The sequence below is a fragment of the Chelonoidis abingdonii genome, chromosome 8, assembly GCF_003597395.2.
Source record: "Chelonoidis abingdonii isolate Lonesome George chromosome 8, CheloAbing_2.0, whole genome shotgun sequence".
Classification (NCBI taxonomy): domain Eukaryota; kingdom Metazoa; phylum Chordata; order Testudines; family Testudinidae; genus Chelonoidis; species Chelonoidis abingdonii.
Window position 1 is genome coordinate 28,202,813 of NC_133776.1, and position 25,461 is coordinate 28,228,273.

The 25,461-nt window shown below is 42.2% G+C and overlaps 1 protein-coding gene across 1 annotated transcript in view; it reads right to left on the reverse strand.

Annotated features, from left to right (window-relative positions):
* Positions 1 to 25,461, reverse strand: part of MED12L (mediator complex subunit 12L) — a 324,753-nt gene that overhangs the window by 267,134 nt on the left and 32,158 nt on the right. Inside the window, exons 5-7 of the mRNA XM_075068471.1 lie at positions 7,287 to 7,456; positions 2,160 to 2,270; positions 1,426 to 1,695 (exon numbers count right to left, since the gene is read on the reverse strand). Coding sequence (XP_074924572.1) covers positions 1,426 to 1,695; positions 2,160 to 2,270; positions 7,287 to 7,456 — 551 coding nt within the window. The remainder of the gene's footprint in view (positions 1 to 1,425; positions 1,696 to 2,159; positions 2,271 to 7,286; positions 7,457 to 25,461) is intronic.

Consider the following 25,461-nt stretch of genomic DNA (forward strand, 5'->3'; position numbering starts at 1 on the left):
AATTTGGGTCTTGGGGTCCCCAGGGAAGGTTTTCGGGAGACCAGAGTTTATCAGGCACTCCAAGTCCTGATTGGTGGCAGCTTATCAGATCTAAGCTGGTAATTAAACTTAGAGGAATTCATGCTGGTACCCCATTTTTTTGGACTCTAAGGTTCAGACTGGGGAATTACACCATGACAAGGAGTCTTGCTAGCTGGGGGTGGAAAAAGTCTCTTCTAGCTGCAATTTGATTTTCCAAGTCAGTGAGGAGTCCATAGACTTTGCATTATCCTAGTACAGTCACAAGTCCTTGATGGAGGAAGAGGTGCTGATGTTCCCATTTACCTACTTCACTTAGTATTAATTCAGTGTCCCCTGTGTTCAGTTTGAGCCAGCTGGTCTTCATCCAGGCTCTCAATTCCCTCACATGCCATGGCCTGTGAGAAAGTGATGCCTGAGAGATACATAGAGCTGCATGTCATCAGCATATTGTTGGCATCACAAGCCATGTCATCAAGTAGATGTTAAACAGAACCAGAAATAGGACTCAGCCCTGAGGTACTCTGCATGTCAGAGCTCTTAGGGAGGAGAAGCAGCTGCTCATCATAACTGAGCCTTTTTAGAAAGGAAAAGTTATATTAGCCTAGTTCTATCACCTCTTGCCAGCACATATAAATGAGTTACCTGCAGCTCATGATCAATAGTGTCAAAGGTGAATAAGAAAGCAAGTAGCCTGAGTGTCATTGTCTCACCTTGGTTCATTACCACTGGGACTTGTCTATCAGTACGACCCATGCTGTTTTGTCTCTGTGCCAGCCTCAAAAAATCTAGAACATCTTCTGAGGTTAGGTGCTGCCAGAGTCAGTGCACTACCACCCTGTCTTTGACCTTGCTCAGGAATGAAAGGCTTGACACCAGACAGAAATTAACAAGAGTCACTGATGTCACGCGCTGACTTCTTGAGGACAGGCCAGATTACAGTGCATTCCAAAGTGCCTAGCAGAGTGCTCTCCAAGGGAGGTTTTGATTATTTCTGCCAACAGAGGGCTTCTGTCTACACAACAGGTACCAACATGGAGAGTAGCCAGAACAAGCTTCTTCCTGCTGTCCTACTGATACCTCTCAGTCATAACCTGGAGAGGCCAACCTTATGTTCATTGACCAGGCTCATTCAGATCTTCATCTCTTAGCTGAAATTGTCCGAAGTACCAAACCTACTGGTGGTTTTTGTGATATGGCACCTATACATTAGGAATGTGTCTGACACCACTCACTTCAAATTGACCAGTGAGCAACCATGAAATGGTAACAATAATTGTCTCAGACAGATATGAAATAATGACCTATACATAGAAGAGTTTTTATCCCATTACCAGACTCATAAATCATCAAGTCCCCACATACATTGCAATGAGAATTATTAGAGCCTTGAAAACATCTACCTACCTGCAGCATACAACTCAGTCCATAAACTAGAGGACGATGTTGTGGGCAGGAAAAGAAATCTGAACAGGTTAGCTGTACCGGGCTCACCACAGGACCTGTTGCAGTAGGACTTGGAGCTGTTAAAGGAGGATTGTTTGATCCAATAATCATGTGAGGTGAGTGTGCAGCTACGAGGTTAGGAGTATCACTTAGCAATAAAGACAGTCGTCTGGCACAGAAATAAGCAAGGCGACGGGACAGGTAGGCTGACTGAACAAACTCTTCAGAATACTGAAAAAAAATGCATAATATAATAAGCAAGACAGTCTTTTCAAGGTACTCACTTTCACTACAATTTGTGTATATCTAACACATAAATTAGAAGGGATCATCTAATTCACCTAGATCTCTCAGACCAAAAACATAGCTGAAACACTAGTCTACAGTTCTGACTCTTTAAAAAATCTTCTGCCCTGAAAGAGCATTTTTGGTCCTGTTTTTCTATTTAGAAACCCTAATTTATGTATTCAAGGCATGAGGAATTTTGAAGCATTAAAAATGCATATAAAACTGTAGTTTAGTCCAAATACAAAAGCATCTGGAAAAAGATTTCAGTACATTTTATAGGTAGAACACTAGTATATAAGCAACTTTTTAAAATATACTGAAGAGCACCAAATAAAAAAAGTTACCTGGGATATTTTAAAATATAATTGTTTTCAAAAATAACTATAGCTTTAAACTATGTTCTGTACCTGCAACATTAGCGGTAACAAGAGTTTAAGAAGTTCATCGTCAGCAGGTCTGATTTTTTCCAGAACATCCAGTATCCATGTCAAATACTCATGTCTTTCAAGCATTCCCTCCTGAAAGAATTTTTTTTTAAATTGCATCAAAATTAATTGGAAGCAGCACACAAGAAGTTTTATAATTTTGTTACAAATGCTCCTTTATAATGCAACTTAGTTCTGATCTCCTGACTCAAATGAAAATGATTTTAAGGCTTGATGATAAGACCTTACAACTCTCAAAGATTTTTTAAAAATTAGCCTAGAAAGAAAAATATGCAAGAGCAAATGCTACTCATAGAGCCCAGTAGATGAAGAAAGCAACCATGAACTGGAATGGACTATGCACATAGTTCAAATTCACCAGACTGTCTGAATCCCATCCCCTTGACTGATTCACTACCATGACAGCTCTAAGCCTGACCCGTGGCACCAGAGACTTGTTTCTGTCTTGGTTCCCCCTTCTCAGACCTTCAGCTTGGCAGGGTGTACAAACTCTCCATGAACAGCCTCTTGCTACCTTTCGCGATTTACCACACAACAGAATTCCTTTTTACTGTTATTTTTAATAATCAGACTAGAAAGAGGCACTTAGTGGCAGGTCAGGCAAGTTAGAGTGCACAGTGGACTATGCAGGAGGAGAGCAAGGCTGAACATCCAGGAGGGGAACTCCACAAAGTGCATTCTCCATGGAGCAGAAAACTAATTCAGCACCAATTTGTTGTTCTTGGTTTTTGAGGACGGACGGTGTAGTCCAGTACTCTGCAAATGGGAAACCAAGAAACCTTCAAATGCCAGGAATGGATCCCTGCATGTGACCTGGCTTTAGTCTCATACTAATTGTACAGTGGTTAGTCTCTAGAAAATAGCTATTGTAGTCACATCATTTTTTTTTAAACTTCTTGTAAATCAAAATTATTTTAACTTACAACAACAGAGACAGAAACAGTTACTTACTTTACAATAACTGGTTATTTGAGATGTGTTGTCCATATATATGCCACAATGGATGCAAATACGCCCAATACACCTGTGTTCAGATTCTTTTGGCCAGCAGTATGCATCGGTGTGCAACGGTTGCACTCTGAGTGTCCTCATGCACTGAACATAGACATAAAGAGCAGGATGGCCTCAACTATCTCTCAATTCCTTCCCGCAATACAGAATCCAGGTGTTATCAGACTCCACAGGGAAGAAGGGCGGGTCATGGGACATGCATGGACAACACATCTCAAAGAAGCAGTTACTGTAGGGTAAGTAACAATATTTTCTTTGAATACTTGTTCATGCATATTCCACTGCTTGTGGTTCACAAGCAGCAGCCTAGATTATTGGAGGTGAGTGCTATCAGTCAACCTAAACAATGGCTACAGGTAGGCCATTTGCCTCAGGGATACTAAAGCCCCTCCTATAACTTTCATTCTTTGACTTGAAGTTAGTACTGATTTTTCTTGGCTTGTTGATCTTAGAGTTCCCAGGTGTTCGGTTTTGGACCGGAACAGCCAGTCAAAAGGGGACTCTGGTGGCTCCAGTCAGCACTGCTGACCTGGTCGGCCTGTTAAAAGTCCAGTTGGCGCCGCAGTGGGGCTAAGGCAGGCTCCCTATCTGCTGTGGCTCCGCATGGCTCCTGGAAGCAGCAGTATGTCCCCACTCCGGCTCCTAAGCATAGGGACAGCTGCGGCTAATGGTTGCTACGGAGGTGGTGCCTGCAGACAAGGCAGCACGCAGAATCGCCTGGCCGCACCTCCATGTAGGAGCTGTAGGGGGGACATGCTCTTGCCTCTGGGAGCTGCCTCAGGTAAGCGCCACCCGAAGCCTGTACCCCTGACCCCCTCCCGCGTCCAACTCCCTGACTAAGCCATGATCCGCCCCCCCGCCCTCCAAACCCCTTGGTACCAGCCTGGAGCATCCTCCTGCACCCCAACCCCCTCATCCCCTGCCCCACTGCAGAGCCTTCACCCCCAGGCCAGAGTCCTCATACACCCCTACCCCAATCCCCTTTCCCTGCCCTGATCCCCCTCCCACCCTCCAAACCCCTCAGTCCCAGCCTGGAGCACTCTCCTACACCCCTAACCCCTCATCCCCAGCCCCAATGCAGAGCCCACACCCCCAGCCAGAGCCCTTACCCCCTCCTGCACTTCAACCACCTAAGCCAGCCCAGTGAAAATGTGCAAGTGAGGGTGGGCAGAGCAAGTGTCAGAGACGGGGGGAATGGAGTGAGTGGGGATGGGGCCTCAGAAAGGGCAGGGCCTCAGAGGAGGGGCGGGACAGTGGCAGGGCAAAGGTGTTTGGTTTTGTGCAAATAGGAAGTTGGCAATCCCAGTAGATCTAGTAGCCGGTATCAAGCGGTCGGTCCTGGGGCTGGAGGAGAGGAAGATGATCAGGAACAGTCAACATGGATTTACCAAGGGCAAGTCATGCCTGACCACCTAATTGCCTTCTATAAGGAGATAACTGGCTCTGTGGATATGGGGAAAGCAGTGGATGTGATATATCTTGACTTTAGCAAAGTTTTTGATACGGCCTCCCACAGTATACTTCCCAGCAAGTTAAAGAAATATGGATTGGATGAATGGACTATAAGGTGGATAGAAACCCTTCAGCAAGGAGTTGGACTAGATGACCTCCTGAGGTCTCTTCCAACCCTAATTTTCTATGATTCTATGATCTAAGGGATGAAAAGTTGCAGTCTGTAGTATGTAGTGTTAGACCTGTCAATGCAACTTTTGCAAATGAGCCAATCATCTAAAACACAGATAAATCTGAACTCCTTGATTCCTGAGGTAAGTCCTTACTATTGCCAGGCATTTTTTGAATACATCTCATGCTGTCAATTGGCAAAATGGTAGAACACTGTCCTGGTAGTGGGAACTGCACACGTGTCATCTCAGATACCTTCTACAGGCAGAGTGAATAACTATCTTGGAAGTAAAAGCTATATACAGTCGTGTGGATCTAGAATTGGAATTACCAAAATTATAGTTATCAACCTGAACATTAACGTGTTCAGCTGTCCCAGGTCCTGAAAAAGGTGCCAGCCCTCTTGCTTTCTGGGATTCAGAAAGTAATGAGGGTAAAAGCCTTCCCCATGCTCTTGAGGTACTTCTTCCACTGTTCTGAGATATGGCAGTGACTGCACCTCCTGATGTAGCATGCTGTCCTGAAAAGGGGTCCCTGGAAAGGGCTGGGTGGGGAGTGGGGCTGCACAGTGAGCAACAAAGCTCAGACAGTGCAAATCTGACTTACAGCCACAGGCAGTGAGAAGGAACTGAGGAGCAGCTTGGGTCACCCCTCCCACATACCCTTGGTTGGAGGCACGAGGACACTCAGACCATAGGCATAGCCCCCAACAGACACTGCTGGCCAAAAGAATCCAAACTCAAGTGCACTGGGTGCATGTATACCAAGAATGGAATATGTATGGACAAGCACTGGAATCAAATACATGCTGAAAATGCATTTATGGAGGCCACAGTGTCTAATGGGCTGAGAGAGTGACTAGTCAACTAAGGGCTCAGAGAATCTTGAGCTTTAACCCTGCTCAAGCCACTGTCCAACACATACTATCTGACCTCTTTGTGCTTCATTTATGCAATTTGGTCAGAAAACTAGGCTTATGGAAGGAGCACCCTCTGCTCCCCTATGCGCCCTCCACACACACACACTCACAAAATCTCAAGTTACAATTGAGCTGAATTACGCTATCCTATTATGAACAAATAGCTCTTTCATTACCAAATATGAAGCAACAAGTTTGCTATCAGGAAGTTGCACCTGAATGAAGATATTAATTTGCTCGTTATCTGTTTCAGTGACTGAAAATGGGAAGTTTGATAACAATGTGCATTTCTTTCTAAATGAAAAGATTTAAATCCACTTCATGCAAAATTGATCAGTGGTAAGACAAGAAAGTTGCAGCTTTGTCAGTGACAATAAGTGTGCATACGCCAGAGGCATGGGAAAGGAGACCCAGATTGTCTAAACGGATTTCTATTTTGGATGCCTCCATTTTTCATGTACAGCCTCAGAGACCTAGTAGTACATGATCCTCAGTTGTACTGAGCACCCAAAACTCCAATAAAAGAACCACAGAATCTCCGAAAAATCAGGCCCTAGATAAGCATTTCTTAAATGCAGCCACTAGGGGCTTTTCTTGCAGCCACAGCCTCCTGGACTGTGATGGGTTGGGGAGGGGTGACAAAATAGTGGCCCCTCCCCCTCCCCGCTGCTCCCGAATGCACCGCCATGGTGTTGATTGCTGGGGCCACCAGCAGTGGCTGGGCTCTGCCCCCCCCCGGAGACTCCTGGGGCACAATGCGGGAGGAATAGGGAGTCAGTGAGTTCCCCACCTTCCTAGGGGCAGTGCGGCTCAGACTTTGGCCTTCAGCCCCTGGGTGGTGGATTGGCAGGCTCTGGCAGCAGGGCTTTGGGCTCCAGCTGTGCGACAGCGGACCCCAGGCTCTGGCCACGGGGCTCCAGCCCCACACTGCCACCCCCAGCCCCCAACTCACTAAACCTCATTGCCCCTGGCTCCTACCACCTTCCCAACCCTCCATCTAGGCCTTAATTTGTCCCCAAGCTTGCCAGGGCTGAGTAAGTCTGCTGTGAAAAGCAATACTTGTATTTTCGTTAATATCACCTTTCACAACAGACTTACTAACTAGCAATAAATAAATTACAATGAGTTGGAAGTGTATATGTGCATATTTATTTGTTTTTCCTAAGGCTAATTAAGTATTCTAGTGAAAAGTGTGAGAGCGGCCACCAACTCTTGCTGGTGGCCACACTCTGAGGCCACCAAAAAATTTGTCCTTAGAACCCCCATCCCAAATGTCCTAAACCAGACACCCACAATTAAAAACCAGTTGAAAGTTCTCTCTAAATCTGAATGTATTTAACCTCATAAATCTAATACAGAGAAAACTTAAAACAATATCATACCTAGCAAATTTTAACAAAACATGCACAAATTGTAAGCTGGTAATTGCAAATTATGAAAGAGCAAGCAAAGTGCCAAATTACTTCTAAGTGCATTTTAAAATTGGACCCTACCTAATACAGTCATCCCCAAAAAGGCACTTTTTACAAGGTTACCTGGAACAGATAAAATGCCAACTTTTCATTATATTCCCACTGCTTCAGGGCTTGTTCCACCTCTTGAGGCATAGCAATCGAGCCATTGCCTTGGTTTGAGGACACACGATAAAATTCTGCAACCTTTGCCAGCTGCTCTCGAAGGTATCTGGTTGAGATTTGAGTCCATTCTATGAAATAAGTTTACAGTTAAAAATTGACTTATTTTTCTTTTCATGTGATGGCGTATTTGATTCTTCATAGTAAAAACACAACTTTTCAATTACCTCTACAGTCAAAATACCTTTACAAAACATTAAGCAGCAACAGTCTGTATAACACGATTCTAAACTAGTAGGTTGTGTGTGTGCGCCTCTCCTGTGCTTTGTTTTCCAAAGTGTACACACCAAGAAGTGTGTAACTAGTGTAAGCAGAGTCAGGATGAGCTCTACCCTGACATCTGGTGGTGAATTATGGGGAGTGTGGAAAGGAATTTCAGGTATTTGCATTTGCACACCCACCTCGCCTAGCATGCCCTCGGCAGCCTAGGATGGTTACTTTGACAGCTGTGGGATCCCCAATTTCTTTGTTATTAGGGCAGAAGGAATAAAGTGTTGTCACCCTGATTATGTGAATGAGGAACTATGAAACTGCTTTATGACAGAGAGTTTCACCATCAATGAAGTAGCACTCGCTAGACAAGGGACATGGGTGCCAAAACCTAGTGAATTGAGAAAGGTTGGGGACATGTATGTGTACCTGATGGTATGGGCCCCTTTTGAGGGCCTGGCATACCAGTTGCACTTCCTTCTCTCTCTCTCTCTCCATTGTCGAACAGCAGAGCTAATTTTGATTCTATTAGGAATCTAGCTAGAGGCTGCTGAGCTGAATTCACTTTGGACCAATGGTGCACCAGTACTGGGACTCCCCTACTACAAGCTGAAATCATTAAGAGCTAAGATCACTGAGTGCTGTGTTAACTAGTGGGGGAGCTTGAAGATATATCGCTAAGCAGCTGGCAGAGCAGTCTGCAGGACGGTTGGAGCAGTCTAGCGCAGCAGAGTGGAGCTGAGCCGTTTGTGGGGACAGCTGGTGAAACGGAGCATCTGGTGGAGCGGAGCAGTGTGTGGGACGGTTGGAGCAGCCCATGGAACAGCGAGTGGAGTGGAGCAGTTTGTGGGGATGGCTGGAGGAGCGGAGCAGAGCTGTTCACGGTGAAGGCTGCAGCAGATCTCCTTGGAGAGGCAGGGCAGTTGGCCTCGGCTCACGTAAGGTGCCCCTTTATACCTGGTGTGCCCCCTCCATTTCCACCCAGGCGGGGGGGAGGAGGGGGGATAAAACTCTGCAGATGAACTTTTGAACTCTGGGGTGATTTGGAATTAAGACCCTGAGGGGAAAAAGGACATTGCCAAACGTACTTGGAGGCGGGGTTTTTCGCTCATGGTTTGTGTTATAATCCTGTTTGTGGTGTTTGTCCAACGTAATGCCACATTGTTTCCCTCCTTTATTAAAAGGATTTTGCTACACTCGGACTCCGTGCTTCCGAGTGGGGAAGTATTGCCTCCTAGAGGCGGCCGGGGGGGTGGTGGTATGTAATTGTCCCAGGTCACTGGGTTGGGGCTCGAGCTGATTTTGCATTGTGTTATTGAAATGGAACCCCTCGATACTGAACCCGGCCCTTGTTGCTGCCAACTCAGAGGGGCAGAAGGGTTACACTACCATGCTAGTGTAACGAATGTGTCCACCTGTAATTTAGAGGTACAAATACCACGACTTTAGGGACTCACCCATCTGCTCCACCAAGGCTCAATATTCAATCACAAAGCAACCTCGCATAGAAGTGTACGAATCAATATACTACAATTAATTACTTCGATGTGGAGTCTTACTTTTTCCACACAAAGAATTATAACAAATAAAATTAAATAGGATTTTACACCAGCCAGAATTATTGGAAATAAAAAACTGTTGTTCTTATAATGCTTTGAAATTGATGTATAACAACTCTGATTCTAGTTTTTCTCTAGAACGTACCCTTCTTAGAGCAGTTTATTAGGTCAACAGACTGGCCACTGAAGTGTCAAATGTATGAAGATAAAACTTCTTTGAAGGTTCTCAAGTCAGACCGACAAAGATGCAATCACAGATTTGAGTCATCTCGCACTGCTCGTCACATAGTCATGACATTAACAGTAAGCATTAGTGCTTCTCTTAGTCTCATCCAACCAGTGAGTCTACAGTTCAGGATGCTTTAGTGGGGGCAGGGATAATTAGTACATCAAAGTATATCAAAATCATAGGGGCAGAAATCCACCCACTAGGTCACCTTTGGCAACCTCAAAGCATATAAAGATCAACTTCAATTCATTCTGTATCTCAAAGAGCTAGTGATACATTGCTTATGCCACTTGCCAGAACTGCCAATAAAACTCTAGACCTCACGTTTATTTAAAAGGCCTCTGTCCAAAACCTTAAATCAAAATCAACCAACAGTTATTCAGGAGCGCCCAGTCCTCGCAGTCTCTGTTCACTGTACACCTACAGACCGCTCATAGTCTCTTGGTGCACAACCACTTGAGAACCACAGGTCTCCCAGGCACAATTCTCACTCTCTCAAAAAGATTCCTGTTAAGGGCATTATGAGCACACAAAGATATGTCATCTGTCCTTAGCTCCAACCTCTAGGTATAACATCTGTCTTACCACATGAACCCTGCAAGGTGCTTGGAGAAAGGGAAAAATAACCCATAGACCAATCCAGTCTACTACCGGAGAAGATTACCATGTAAATCTGCAAATGGCCACACAACTCCACCTGACCATACATGAGAGACTCTTTTGGCACTTTCTTACATACAACCTTACTACCTGGGCCTAAACCTGATAAGATGTTCCCTGATCACATGGTCAGAGCCAATAGTGACTGAGCTAAGGGATGGCTGTGCTGAATTTCAAAACTGACTTCAGCAGAAGCTATCGCAAGTGTTGGGCCACTTGAGTCTACACACAAGAGAGAGCAATACTTAACAAATAATATTGTGCTCCTCCTTCATACACAGGACGGAGATGGATATTAAAACCTTGAGCCACCACCAACTTCACTGAATACACTTAAAAGTTCACGCTCAAGTAGCTTAAGTCACAAAATACAGGTTTGATTACATAAAAGCCTTTAAGGTTTAAAAAAAAAAAAATCTATTCTTTACTTGTACAATGTATCCTGCAATATTTTTATAGGATCAAATGTCTGCTAGTGCTTTACACTGAGGTTTGAATGCAATTTCCCTGACCTAGATTATTCATTCTCCTTCAGACCCACAAATGAAGTAAATGGCTTTTTAAAAGACCAAGTAGGAAGGAGAATTTCCAGTTTCACATTAATGAATGGGCGGGAAGCCACTGAATTGGGGAGAGGGCATCCCACTCCCTGGGAGATCTTTCCCAAGGATTTGTGGGAGATAGAAAGCAGAGGTAGCAGAGCTTCTTGCCACACCCTGTAGTCAGGGGAGTGGTCAAGCCTTGATGGTAAACTCAATATTCCAAGCAAACTTTTAGGGTGTGACCCAAACCCTCCAGTTTTAGCCCACTGGAATTGTACTAACCAAAAGAGTGAGTTTCCCATTACTTTAATCTCAGCACTTTTGGCTACTCAAAATATGACTCAGATTTCTACTAATAATATTTTTATTCCTTTTTGTGGTATGTCCCACTGCCCTGTTGAGTTTACCAAAACAGCTGCTTCTATTCACTGTACCTTTTCTTGCTTCAGAAAATAGCCATTATTTCTAACCGTATAGCTGATAGCTATGGAGAACAATTTCTCCATCTAACCTTTGTAGCACTCCTTTTAAAAGGCTATACCTCAGATTTCTACCCCAACATGACCTCTTTTTCCTCCTTTGAAATGCAGATACCTCAACATAGACATGTAAAACATGTCTGAATATGAATTTAAATGCCTATTTTGAGGCACTCCAAATCGAACATTTGGCCCTAAATTTTTCCTTTTAGGTCATTACACCCAAAACCTTGGGTCTTCCTGTTGGCAGTTGCTCTTGTCTGAACTAACATTTTCACTGAAATCATGTGGGCCATTTGTTGAACCTTACATTAATATTTGGAAAGTCTTCTGACGTCTTGCCTTTCAGAAGCCAAACACCCCTCTCATCTTGCAGATTCTGTCCTTTGTCTGACTTGCACACCTCACAGGACACAATTAAGCATTTATCATCTGTGCACATGTACAGGATTTCTGTGAATACAAACTATCACCAACATCACAAGCTTTGGTCTTGCCATATGCAGAACAATGCTAAACAAATTTAATTAATCCACCACCATTTACCTCATTGAGTCTTTCGTTCTAAAGTTTAGAGTGAAGTGAACATTATAGTAAAAGGCTTTGTGAAGTTCTGCAATAATGATACGATTGCTGTGTTTCTGTCATTCTTATTCAGATAATCTCAGAAATACGGACCCAGTATGAGAGCAATACACAAAATATGGTAGAACTTTTCTTAAAATATTAGTATAAATGAAGGAGTGGGTGGTAGCAGGGTCTACATGGACAGTTGATACACACATGCTAATGTGCTATAGATTCACATCGCAGCTTGCCGCACACTAACTCTGTCCAGACAAACTCTAAATTAATGTGGGGTGATAATTTAGGTGAAGGATTACCTACCTTAGAATTCCTCTTTTCCATCCTCTTAACAGTACAGCTGAATTTACTAGAGATATTTTTTTATGTCCCGCAAGAGACAAATATGTTACAGAGTTATGTTTAATCAGCATGCAGCATATCTGAGAATAGCACATTTTTCTATGAATGCATAAAAGCACTGCTTTGACGGTCTAAACCTGTTTACTATCAAAGCTACAGGGACTCCCCATATGAAAGGCTAAAGTTTTCATTGTGATCAGTATTTGATCCTCAGGCTTTATGCTAGCTTGCTCATCTTTGAATCTTTTTCCCTGAATTTCTACCATCAATATCTATTGGAAGAGTTTTTTCTCCAAAGCCTAGTGGCTTGTTACAAAAATGTGTAGTAATTTTCAGTCTTGTTTAAGCATAAAACAGCCATATAAAAATGTTTAGTAAATATTTGCTTCCGAACACTCACTCAGTTTTCTAAAAACTATTGCGAATCCAGCATTTCACACTTCTTTTCAATGTCACACCGTAAAAGGGTAATTTTCCCAATTTATTACTAGTACCTCAGTGCCACTGAGTTAGAAACCATGGAGAATGAATCATTTTCATTACTTAAGGCACAGACCTGAAACATTTTGAAGACTGCCAAACACTAATCGGTGATGTTCTGGATAATATTCTCAGAAAGCTCTAAATAACCTTTGCAAAATAGCAAACTTGTATGCATAATGTAATCTTTAGCACCCATTTGGCACATTCAGAATGAAATTGGTGTTGGAACTCTAATGTAATACTGAACCAAAAACTAAGTGCATCAGCCTTAGGATAGTCCTGTTATCTCGTTTCATTCTGATAACCAAGTGCCTCCTCCTTCATGAAACTGACCAAAGACAGACCTGAAACCAGAAGTATCCGCCCTCCTATTTTATCCTCTGACATACCACTGGCTCTCCCCTTCCAGTAAGCAGAACATTTTCTTCACAAATATTGCCTCAGCTGGTGTAAACTGAAGCTATGCCACAAGTCAAACCAACTGAGGATTTGGACAATTGCTTTTGCTCAGAAGACTCAATGTATTTATTTTTCATTTTTAAAACAAAAAAAAGTTAAGATAGTTCGAGAGAATTCTTTGGTGTAAATGCAGCATTACCAATATTCATTCCAGGCTGAGAAGATATGCCTTTGGCACTCAAACCTAATCCAGTGTCATTTTTTTATCTCCCTAGGATAGCATGATGTGCTGGCTCAGCGAAGATCATTAGCAGAGCTATTCACTGTGATTAGGGAAGCAATAAACTTATTTCTAGCGGTTAATACTATAACTCCTCCTAGGGTCTATCCTTAAAACTGTTTGGAGTAGTGTTAAGAGGATAAAGGTGGGTCAGAGGCTGGAGTGGAACAGCAAAAGCAAGAGATGGGAGACAGGTGAGTAAGTGCCTAGGACACTAAGTTCAAGACAAACTAACAACAAGCTGGGGAAGGAGAGGAGAGAGTGTGTGACAGGAAAGGAATAGAAAAAAGGAGAAGAGAAGTAAGGCAGCACTGATCACAGGGTTGAGGGACAGGACCTAGAAACTCTTCTTCCTCAAATGTTTCTACATTAAGAGAGAACTTGGGTGGGGGGGAAGGGAAAGAGGCCTGCTCCCTCTCTGCCATCCATGACTCCTGGGCCAGCAGCAGACCCCATCAGGAGTTGATACTGCCTTCTGCCTCCCTGCTGTTGTGATATAAGCGACTGTCACTGGAGGAAGAGGAGAAAAGGAAGGTGATGTGAACTCACATCTAGGGATCCTCTTCTATCAATTCTACAGGGTAAGAAGAGAATCCTACTGCAAACACCCCACGAGCTCCCCAGTCCTTTTCCCTACATGGAGGAGAAAGAGGGCCTGGTTCAGCAAGCCCTTGCCCTACACTCCATGGCCTGGGGAAAGGCAGCAGAGGACCCAATATTGCACCCAGCAGCTGGAAGGGTCATGAGGGGTAGGAAAGACCCTATTGCAATGCGTACCCAACCCCCAATGCTTGGGGGCAAAACAGAAGAGATTCTGCCACACAAAAAGTGATAAGGGTGAAACAGGGAATTAGAGGTAGCCATAAGTAAGGTGGTCAGTCCCCAAAAAAGTTGCAGATCTGCTTCATAGACATGGAGATGAGCTTCTCCTGCAGAGAAGAGCGGGGAACGGAGCAGCAGAGAGGGAAGGGAGAAAAAAAGGCAGACATTTATCCAACCAAAAAGCACTTTTTGTCAGTCACAGACAAGAGGCACGGACCCCAGACCAGCCAAGTCAAATATCAGGGAGTGATAGGAGAGGACTCCTCTGCCTGACTTAAGGAAATGAGAACAGACATGGAGGCATGAACCTAATTCAATGTTTCTGGCCTTTTTCCTGTCACTGGGGATGGGACACAGTCTCATTTCAACAGAGTTCTGAAATGCACTCCAGTAATCATTACATATTACAGAGTATCTGGGACCGAACCTGAACACTGGGTCCAAACACACTCAGACTTTGGAGAATGCCTGATCTAAGCATCATGGCACAGACCCATCTCTACCATTCATTACTCTATCTTGAGAAATCTGTCTTAAGAGTGTTGCAGAAACTTGCCTCAAGCTGTAATTGTGTCATCCTTAGATTGCACAGAATATGAAAGGCCAGACCCGAACAGAAGTTTGATGGGAATGCGCTAAGGAAAACACAACTCGTTCTATTTGTCAATTCAGTAGGAGACTCTTATTGGTTGGTGACAGTACTAAATCCATACACTTGCAAGACAGTACTGTGCCAAAGGTCCCATCTTTTGGATGAGATGCAAAAGCAAGGTCCTAACTGCCAAATGCACAACTAAACTAGTGTGGAAGCAGAGAAAGAACTGACAGGAATTTGAAGGGGATTTCAATGCATGGATAGTCTGTTAGCAAGAGTCAGGCTAGCTGTAACCCTAATAATGCGAGATTCGTAGAAGCGAAGATTGTGTGAGGCGAGTGGGAAAGAACTGTGTGAGAAAAAATAAGATATCAAGATGACCTATGTATAAACAAAATGCAGCTGTTGCTTATTATTGTAGGTAACAAAAGGTATAAATGCTTGCTGTAACTGTTTTTCTGTAGAGAGACCTGCCCAGGAGGGGGAAAACCCTGTGTCCTAGTGCACTCTCTCTCTATATGCAATTGCTTGAGAATAAACTATCTGACTTTGTTGCACCAAACCAGAGAGTGAGAACTATGTTTTTCTCCGACACTAGGTTAACTTAACTTTGTTTCATTTGCTTTCATTACAGCCACTCTATTAAACGCACAGATTATTACATTGTAAACATTGCTTTTTCTCCTTCTGAATCTATACCTTTTCTGTGACATTCTATTCCCCAGAGTCTTGCCTATTGCTCTCACCTGTTTTCATATTTAGATTCCCGAATGAGAATTTTTAATTCAAACACAACACTGTTTTCTCCCTCTGTAGCTCAAGTTTATTGCCGTAGGACAATGGTCCCCAACACAGGGCCTGTGGATGCCATGGTGCCTGCGGGGGGCATCTTAATGCACCCGCATCCTGGCCCCCGGGAGAGCACCCGCCGAAATGCCGCCGAATTTCAGCAGCATTTCGGCAGGGACACCTCTCACTGATGCCGCTTGTCACCGACAAGTGATGTCATCGAGAGGTGTCGCCCCCGAAATGCCGCCAAAATTCAGCATTTCAGCAAGTGCTCCACCGCCGCAGTGGTCCTTCAGCTGGTGCCCACCAGCCAAAAAGGTTGGGGACCACTGCCTTAGGAGTTTGCTGCTGCTAATATGCAGTCAAAATACATTCATAGTAACGGGTGCAATAGTATTATATAGTCATAAATTATCCAATTCTAAATTAACCTTACAATACTGTCAAACAATTTTTAAAAAAAAAAAGTGCGTTCAGATTTAAAGATGGCTTTTTTCAGACTGTCATGACAATTCACTTTGTGAAAAAGCCAAACTCCCACAAGTCGCAAAAACCTCTTAAAAGTCCTGACAAAGAAAAATTCTCCAAAAATCTAGATGTGGTAGTGGAAAGAACAGAAGGCTAGCAGGGATGAGGACAGAGTTAAATCTGCTTGGATGACTTAATTTTCCTATTTTCTAATGTTGGGAGTTTCTCTAACGTTATCTTTGGAGTTTGGTTAAAGTCTGTGCGTCTCACAGAAAGTGAGATCCTCTGAATACCTGCAGTATGAAGACGTTTTTACCTAGAACTAGTAGTGCTGTAACTATTTACCATTTCTACTGTAATCTGTATTTCAAATCACAACACAAACATTAAGCAATCTTCACAAACCCCCTGCCACATATGACGGAAAGAACTCCTAACTTCTTTCTTCTTAGGCACTACTTTCTCTCTTCTTTTTCCATTGCAACTGCCTGCCCTTCCTTTCAGCCAAGCTCACCACCCTTTTTTTTTTTTTTTTTTTTTCAGTTCCTCTCCATTACTATTCCCCAATATCCAAGTAGTTACCAAACCCTACTCATTCTTTTCCAATACCTCCAAATTTCCACGCTTGCACTTTAGCCGTAGGCACTTGTCCATGCATTGATTATCCTCCTGAATACTTCAAGCATCATCTTTCTGCCCTCCACCATTCCTGTATTGATCTCCCCAACTCCATTTAGAATGCAACTACCACCACTTGGTCAATATCACCTCACACTTAATTCCTCCACAGACCTCCTCTCACCTATCCTCACCCAAATTCAACTGCCCTCCTTACATTCTATTCCTGCTCAAACCTTCTCTGCCTGGCTGTTCTCAGTTATTACCACCATCACTTTTGCTCATGAATCCTACTTCACTTCTCTCCTCATCTTCATGCTTTCTCCCTTGCTGATCCCACAGCCTATTCCCAGTATGCCGGGCATCTTACTCCTTTCAAACCCAGACCCTAATAGTACAAATGTCATCTCCAAATTAAATTAAAAAATATATATGCTCGAATAATCCCTCTCCTTAGATTTCTAGCATGCATCAGATGTCTCTTCAGATTGTAAATTTCTCAGGCATGGATCACATTTTATACTGTGTTGCATGCACTCTGGGCACTTCAGTAATGAAGCAATAGTATCTTTACCCAAGTTTTACATATGGAGAAAGCATCATGGGGGATTAAATGACTTTACAAGGTCATCCAGACAGTAAGTCAAAGAGTTGGGATTAGAATTCAAAAATTCCTATCCCCTCACCCCATGCTTAGCACCTACACTGAGGCATATGTATCCTGTCCTTCCAATCTTTCTGTACCTTTAACTGAACTGTGCAGCCTCTGTAGGGCCTTACTTGTCCAGCAGCTTGAAAGTACACTTCCTTGCCTAGAAACAGATTTGCTTTTCTTACAGCATGAAACATGCAATGTTTTGAAAAAAAACTATCTTTTTAGTCTAATAATATCTAACTAATGATTCGGGATTTTAAGAGTGCCTCTCTTTTTTCTGCCCTTTTAATTAAAAGGGATTTTCTATTCACTTTCAAGGAACTAACATCCCACTGTGCACAGGAGGGGAGGACAGGGGATCCTACACAAAAATACCTGGTATTTATAACAAGTCAGTTCAAGTTTGCAGATTTTTGCAAATATGATTTTATTTTGTTTGGTGTGTTTTCATGTTAGGTCGCTGTTTTGCTCGTTTGTGTTTCTCAGTTCATTTGTACAGTCAGCATGTGTCATGTCCTATGACACAATTCTTTCTAATGACAGAAACATTCAAACAACAGTCAATACAAAAATAAATCCTATAGCTCCTAAGTCATTTCAGGGCAACAACTCACATAATTTAAGGGCTGTATGATTGAGCCCATCTTTTGCACTTTCTTGCTTGATTTGTTTGAAATGACAAAAGCACCACTTGCTCCTTTGTATTTCCAGAATGCTCTGTGCACACTGCAGTTTACTTTGTGGAGTGGCATATAAGAAGCGGAAGAAGCGGTGGTCTTGGAATAACTTCAGTGGATGAATTAGTGTTGGCCCATATTATGGCCTGGCCACACTCCCAGACAGAATAAGCTACAAGATTTGGTGGGACAGATCAAGGCATATCTATGCTAGTGCAAAATGCTCTCCAACACCCCACACCCAGAAAACACTCTTCACAGGTGTGGCACATGAGCTGTTTCAGATTTGGAAAAATTGCAGATGAACAACTGCATCTTGCTTGGCCTCCTCTTTCTCTCCATGTCCTAGATCTAATGCAACATGTTACCCAGCATACAAGTAAACAAAAAATATAGTTAAATTCTTTCAACAGGAAGAAAAACAAGCTGAAAGACAGGGTTCTCTACGCTTTTGAAAAGAGCGGATATATATGAAATTGAGAAGCACTGAGAAACAGGGCAGCAAATAGGCTGCCAAAATTCAAGTATACTCCTTAAAAGACCTGATTAGGGTTACCAAATTTGGGGGGGGGAGAGGGCAGGGGAAGAGACTATCCACCAGCAAATGTTCTCAATGGTTCTTGCAGAACTGGGTTTTGCCCTAGGTTCCCTACAGAGCCGGACAGACTCCCTGCGCTTACCATATTTCTTGCTGCTGTTGGATCCAGTGAGGTCTGTGCTGTCCCGAGGTGCACCACCTCTCCTTCTTGCTACAGCCCACTCTCTCCTCCAGCCACTCCTCCATTGAATTAAGCTGGTTGCCATGTTTTACGTTAAGAGGCACAATATGGGATGTTCTATAAATATACTGCCATTATGCCATGCAAATTCAATTAGCCCAGTGGAAAGAAAAAGCAACCAAATTGGGTTTATAAACAGCAAAGCTGGGCCCTAAAGGGAGCGAGTAGGAAGAGCTAGTAGCACCTAAGCCCTTAAGGAAGGATGTGACGAAAGGCAGGAGTGACTGCGGTAGCCTCCAAGAAAACACAGTGGTTGAGGAAAAACAGATTTCCCATTATGTTATTTGTATCATCAGCCTGCCTATGCCAGCTGATAATCCTATCAGGTCCCATCCTTCTCCCACAGTGACAGGCATCTAGGATTTGCATTTTAAAAATGCTAACCAAAAGAGAAATAACTGGACCCATTATGCCTGCTTTGTGCCTTTTCTCCTGGTAGAAGGCAGACTTAAATCTGCTAGTTGTGGATGCCTCCAGTGCAAGAGAGACTGTAGGTAAATTTATCCCAGCCCTTGAAAGAGAGGGCTCCAACACAGTGTCCATATGCCTCGATGATGTCCAGACACCAGAACAGCCCCTTGGCAGCTAGCATAAGAATGTAAGAATGGCCATACCACTCAGCTCAATGTTCCATCTAGCCCAGTATGAGGTCTCTGACAGTGGCCAGGGTCAGCTGCTTCAAAGGGAAAGAACAGAAGAGGGCAATTTCAAGTGATCCATTCCCTGTCGTCCAGTCCCTGCTTCTGGAAGTTGAAAGTTTAGAGACACTTGGCGCATGGGGTTACGTCGCCAACCATCTTGTCTAACAGCCATCAGTGGACCTATCTACCAGGAACTTATCTAATTTTTTCGAACCAGTTATACTTTTGGCCTTCACAACTTCCCACAGCAATAAGTTCTACAGGTTGACTATGTGTTGTGTGACTGTGTACTTCCTTTTGTTTGTTTTAAACCAGCTGCCTGTTAATGTCATCAAGTGCCCCTAGTTCAGTGGTTTTCAAATGTTTGTACTGGTGACCCCTTTCACATAGCAAACCTCTGAGTGCAACCCCCACTGATAAATATAAAAAAAGGTGTTTTTAAATATTTAACACCATTATAAATGCTGGAGGCAAAGTGGGGTTTAGGGTGGAGGCTGACAGCTCACAACCCCCCATGTAATAATCTCGTGGCCCTCTGAGGGGTCCCGACCCCCAGTTTGAGAACCCCTGCTCTAGTTCTTATGTTTCACAAAGGGGTAAATAACACTACCCTTTTCATTGTCTCCATACCATTCACGATTCTATAGACCTCTATCATATTTCCCCTTGATCATCTCTTTTCTAAGCGCAACAGTCCCTGTCTTTTTGATCTTTCCTCATATGGAAATTGTTCCATTCCCCTAATCATCTTTGTTCCCCTTCTCTGCATCTTTTCCAATTCTAATCTAATCTTTTTTGAGATGGGACGACCAGAACTGCATGCAATATTCAGAGTGTGGGCGTACCATGCATTTATATAGCGACCTTCTGATATTTTCTGTCTTCTTATCTATCCGTTTCCCAATGTTCCTAATACTCTGTTCACCTTTTTGACTGCCGCTGTAGATTGAGCAGATGTTTTCAGAGAACTATCCAAGATATTACTCAAAAAAGACAGATCCTGGAGTGAACAGCTAATTTAGATATCATCCATTCGTACGCAGAACTTGAATTATTCTTTCCAAGGTGCATTACCTTGCATTTAACACCAAATTTTATCTGCCATTTTACCACCCAGTCACCCATTTTGGTGACATCCCTTTGTAATTCTTCAGTCAGCTTTGGACTTAAATGATCTTAACAGTGGAGAGAGAGTTATGAATATCCTGAATATCACTGGTCCCAGTACAGCTCCTTGGGGGACCCTGCTATTTATCTCTCTCCATTGTGAAAACTGACCATTTATTCCTACACTTTGTTTCCTATCTTTTGACCAGTTACTGATCCATGAGAGGACTTTCCCTATTATCCAATAACTCTTTACTTTGCTTAAGAGCATTTGGGTACAGAACCTTGTGAAAGGCTTTCTGAAAGTACAAACACGCTATGTTGGCATGGGATCTATATGGGTGTGGGGATCTCACCTATATCCTTTGCAGTCAAAAACCAATGCAAAGAATTCATGTAGCTTCGCCACAACGGTCTTGCCTTCTCTGGGCACTTACTCAGTACGTCGATTGTTCAGTGGCCCCAGTGACTGTTTGGCAGGCTTCCTGCTCTGATGTACTTTTAAAAAATGCTGTTAGTTTGTGTGTCTTTTGCTAGTTGCTCTTCAAATCCTTTCTTGGTCTGCCTTATATTTTACACTTGACTTGCCAGAGTTTATGCCTCTTTCTATTTTCCTCATTAGTAGTCGATTTCCAATTTTTAAAGCACGACTTTTTACCTCTAACTGCCTCTTTTACTCTGCTGTTTAGCAAGAATGGTTTTTTTTCACTTCGGATATATACTTTGTTTGAGCCTCTATTATAGTGTTTTTAAATAGCCTCCGTACAGTTTGCAGGCATTTTACCCTTGTGACTGTTCCTTTTAATCTCCATTTAACTAGCCTCCTCATTTTTGTATAGTTCCCATTTTCGAAGCTAAATGCTACTGTGGTGGGTTTCTTTAGTATTTTTCCCCTACAAGGACATAATTTTAATTACACTAGGATCACTATTACCAAGTGGTTCAGCTTTACCTTCTTTCGGACCAGATCCTGTGCTCCACTTAAGCCTAAATCAAGAACTGCCTCTCCCCTTGTGAGTTCCAGGATTAGATGCTCCAAGAAGGAATCATTTAAATGTGTCTATAAATTTCATTTCTGCATCCCTTTCTGAGGTCATATATCCAGTCAATATGAGAATAGCTGCAATCCCCCATTATTATTGCATTGTCTGCTTCTGTAGGCTCTCTAATCTCCCTGAGCATTTCACAATCACCATCACCATCCTGGTCAGGTGATCAGTCCTACTGCTATTCTCTTATTGTTCAAACATGGAATTTTTATCCATAGAGATTCTATGGTACTGTTGTTTGATTCCATACTTTCTTTCACATATAGTGCCACTCCCCAACCAGCAGGACCTACACTGTCATTCCTATATATTTTGAACCTTGATATTACTGTGTTCCATTCAGTTTCCATGATGCCTATTATATCAATATCCTCATTTCATGCTAAGCACTCTAGTTCACCATCTTCGTATTTAGACTTCTAGCATTTGTACATATGCACTTATACAATTTTGTCAATATTTAGTTACATGCCTTCATGTGTTATGTTTAAATGGGACTCTTTTACAGTTGACTGTTCTTCACTAGCTTCTATCTGTAGTTTACCCATTTATTTCCTACCTTCTTTACTAGCATACACAGCTTCCCCTTTAATAAATTCATCCCTAAATGATGTTTCCACCCAAACTTTGTTTAGAGCAGCCCTAAGCTTCTCTAATCTACACTGAAAATCCATCTGATTCAGAACTAGCCCTAAGATTGGGGTTGGGGTGGTTGCACACTGCTCCTTTGTAGCTACCCCCGTCTAGCTGTGCTCAGAATATGGCAAGCTGATAATCAGCCCTATTTCCAAAAACAGACTTAAAATTAAGGTTCTCAGAGGAAAATGTGAGCTTGCAGAATACTCTCATTATAATTATTTTAAACTCAAATATTTATGATCCCTCAGTAGACTATTCTCCAAAGACCCAATTTCTATCTAATAAGATAGAAATGCAACCTGAAAACTCATCTTGCCAGTAAATCCACATTTACTTGTGCCTCACTGGCTGGCACAGTGGGTTGTGTACAAGCCTTTCATCTCTTGAGACACAAGACCAGCTCCTATAGAGTTAGAAATTACTTCTCTTGATGATTTGTGATGTGTACTGAGGGCAAGGATACATTTTTGTCCTGAACGTTTCTCAGAGCACACTTGTAGAAGACACCAAAACAACATATTTGTGTGGTACAAAAGTTTGATCAGCATAAGTTTAGCATGGATGTATTAGTAAGAGACTGCCAAAGCCAAGAGTGACTTATACAGATTATCCCAAAAAATCACTATGAAAATCTTTATAGCATATCAAAATGCCATGTATTTGATATATGCCACATGTTTTACAGAAAAAAAAAACTATAAATATTTCAGTTATAGGAAACAATTCTAGTTTCTATGTTTCATATTGCTTAGCCTGACTTCTTTAGTAGCATTAGTCTGCCTACTTTTAATCGAGTTTTTGTTCTTGTTCTAACTCAAATTAGCCAACTGCCAATTAACTAATATGTTTTAAAATACTAATCTAGACACCCCTCGCATTTGTCCAATGACAAAAAAAATTGTAATTTACTTTAGGCCAAAAGCTAGGGCAAAACCACAAACATTAATATCTTAGATCAAATGTTTCTGAGGGTCTAAATTATCAGCCTGTGACCCTGCGATCATGTACTTAAAGACTGTATCATAATGCATATGCACTAAAAAGCTAAATTAATGTTGCATGGTTAACCTCAGATCTGGCATTTCCTAACTTCTGAGTACTGGATTTTGCAATCTTAATGTTCTTTTAATGTATTTTTATAATGCAATGTCCATTTCATAATCCAGTTGATTAACAAGAGTCAACTGATTATAAACTAATGAATTTGCCATGAGCAGCAATATTTCCAAAAAATAATACTGTATATGCAGACACCCTCAGTTTGCCTCCTTCCTGGTTTGACTCTGAATCTGAAGCCCCAGGTTACGCAGGCTGGAAAATAAAATAGTACATCTAGTATTAACAATGCCAGCACCATGCAGCACTACCACAGGTTTCCTTGGTTCCATCTACTACTGTTTTAACACTTCCAAAATACAAAGACATTCAGAGTTTTTGAAACGTTGGGTCAGATACTTATTTCTGTACATTCCCATATGAGGGCTAAGTTGTCTAAGATTTTTGCTAAAGGATGAAAAACATGCTTGTCTAGCTTAAAATGTGTTAGTCAAAGCAAAGTTTAGGGGATGAAAACCCACAAACAGTAACTGAAAAAATGTTTGCATGAAATACCATCAAGATATGACAGCCAGACACCCTACAGGTGCTCATGACAGGGACACGGAAGTGTTGCTGTATGATGGTGAAAAACAAAGGGCTTTTGCTTTAACTTCGTGGTTTACGTTACAAATAAAGGGCGGGGGAAGGGAATCATTAATTCCAGGTACATATATTATTTTATCCCTAACAATCTGCATACTCGCCAACTTCCAAACTGGCTAAATATTTTTTATTTACTTTTAGTCTCTTCGATGCTGTATTCTAAGGCACAGCTTTAGCTGCCAATTTAAAGTGACATTTGACTTAAAACAGAAAGACAGGGTTTACCAGGCGCACTCAGCAGCGGAGATGTACTTCAGCTATGCTTAACAATTGTTAAACAGTACGTTCAGTATTAAACTTTAAATATTAAATTAAAAAAATGCTTTCCTTAAACCCTGGAGGATAACAACTTGACTTGGTATCTATCAAATCCTCTGTTTATCTGCTTTAAAAAAAAAAAAAAAAAAAAAAAAAACTCTGTTCATATATTATCTCATCCAGATACCCATTTTGAATTTTTCACCCACTTACAGTAGACCCTCAGAGTTATGAACACCTTGGGAATGGAGGTTGTCTGTCACTCTGAACAAAATGTTATGGTTGTTCTTTCAAAAGTTTATACCTGAATATTGACTTAATACAGCTTTGAAACTTTACTGTGCAGAAGAAAAATGCTGCTTTAAACCATCTTAATTTAAATGAAAGAAACACTGAAACTGTTCCCTTATCTTGTCAAATCTTCTTTTTAAACTTTCACTTTATTTTATTTTTTTTAGTAGTTTACAGTACTGTACTGTATCTGCTCCTCCCCTCCCTACTTTTTCGTCTCTGATGCTGCCTGATTGTGTACTTCCAGTTCCAAATGAGATGTTTGGTTGACTAGTTAGTTCATAATTCTGGTGTTTGTAACTCTGAGGTTCTATTGTATTTTGTCCTGTCTCATACCTAGCCTGGGGTTGGGACTGTCTCTGTCATTTGGCAGGCACAGTGCCTAGCACAATACAGCCCTGATTCTTGACTGGGTTTTCTAGATGTTACCATTATACAAAGAATAAATTAGTACAAACCTGCAAATGAGGACGAGTGGCAGGAAGAAGCTAGAGAGGGAGGATTTAGGTAAGGGACACAGTGATAGAGTACAGAAGAGAGAGATCCACAGTGGGAATAGTGGGCTGGCCCCAGAGGAAATAGAACATGGATAGCAGGAACGAGATGGACCATGCTAATGACTTGTGCCAGTTTTCTGATCTGATATATGCCTATTTCTCCCAGGAGCAGGTTTGTTCTAATTATGATGTATGACCTGGTAGTGCCTAGGAACCACAATCAGCAGCACCATTCTGGTAGGCACTGTACACACAAGGAAGGGAGAAGACAGTCCCTGCCCCAGAGAGCTCACACTAAGCTATTCTGATGACATTGAGAAAGACATACAGGTCAGATCTGGATCAGGCAGCCAACCCTGTCTGTGTACACACAAAATCTGACATGAAATGTAAACTCTTCAGCCTTGAACAGCCTGCAAATATGTTTTCAGGTTGGAGTTCAGCAGGAAGACATAAATTCCCCATTTCTCTTGAAAAAAGATCCCATTGTCACTGTTCTTGAAAGCTCTTTAGATTTTCATGTTCACATACATGGCACATTCAGTACTTGGCACAGTACTTCTGGTTGGTGCCAGAAGGTAGCATTCAACCCCCACTGGTGAAATGAAAAGTGCTCCCACAATCGTTTAAATATAATTATGCCCAAAATATAAACTTTCAAATTTCATTTCAGGTTTTTCAAAGTAACAATTCAATTTATTCCAGGATGACTTTCATCCTTG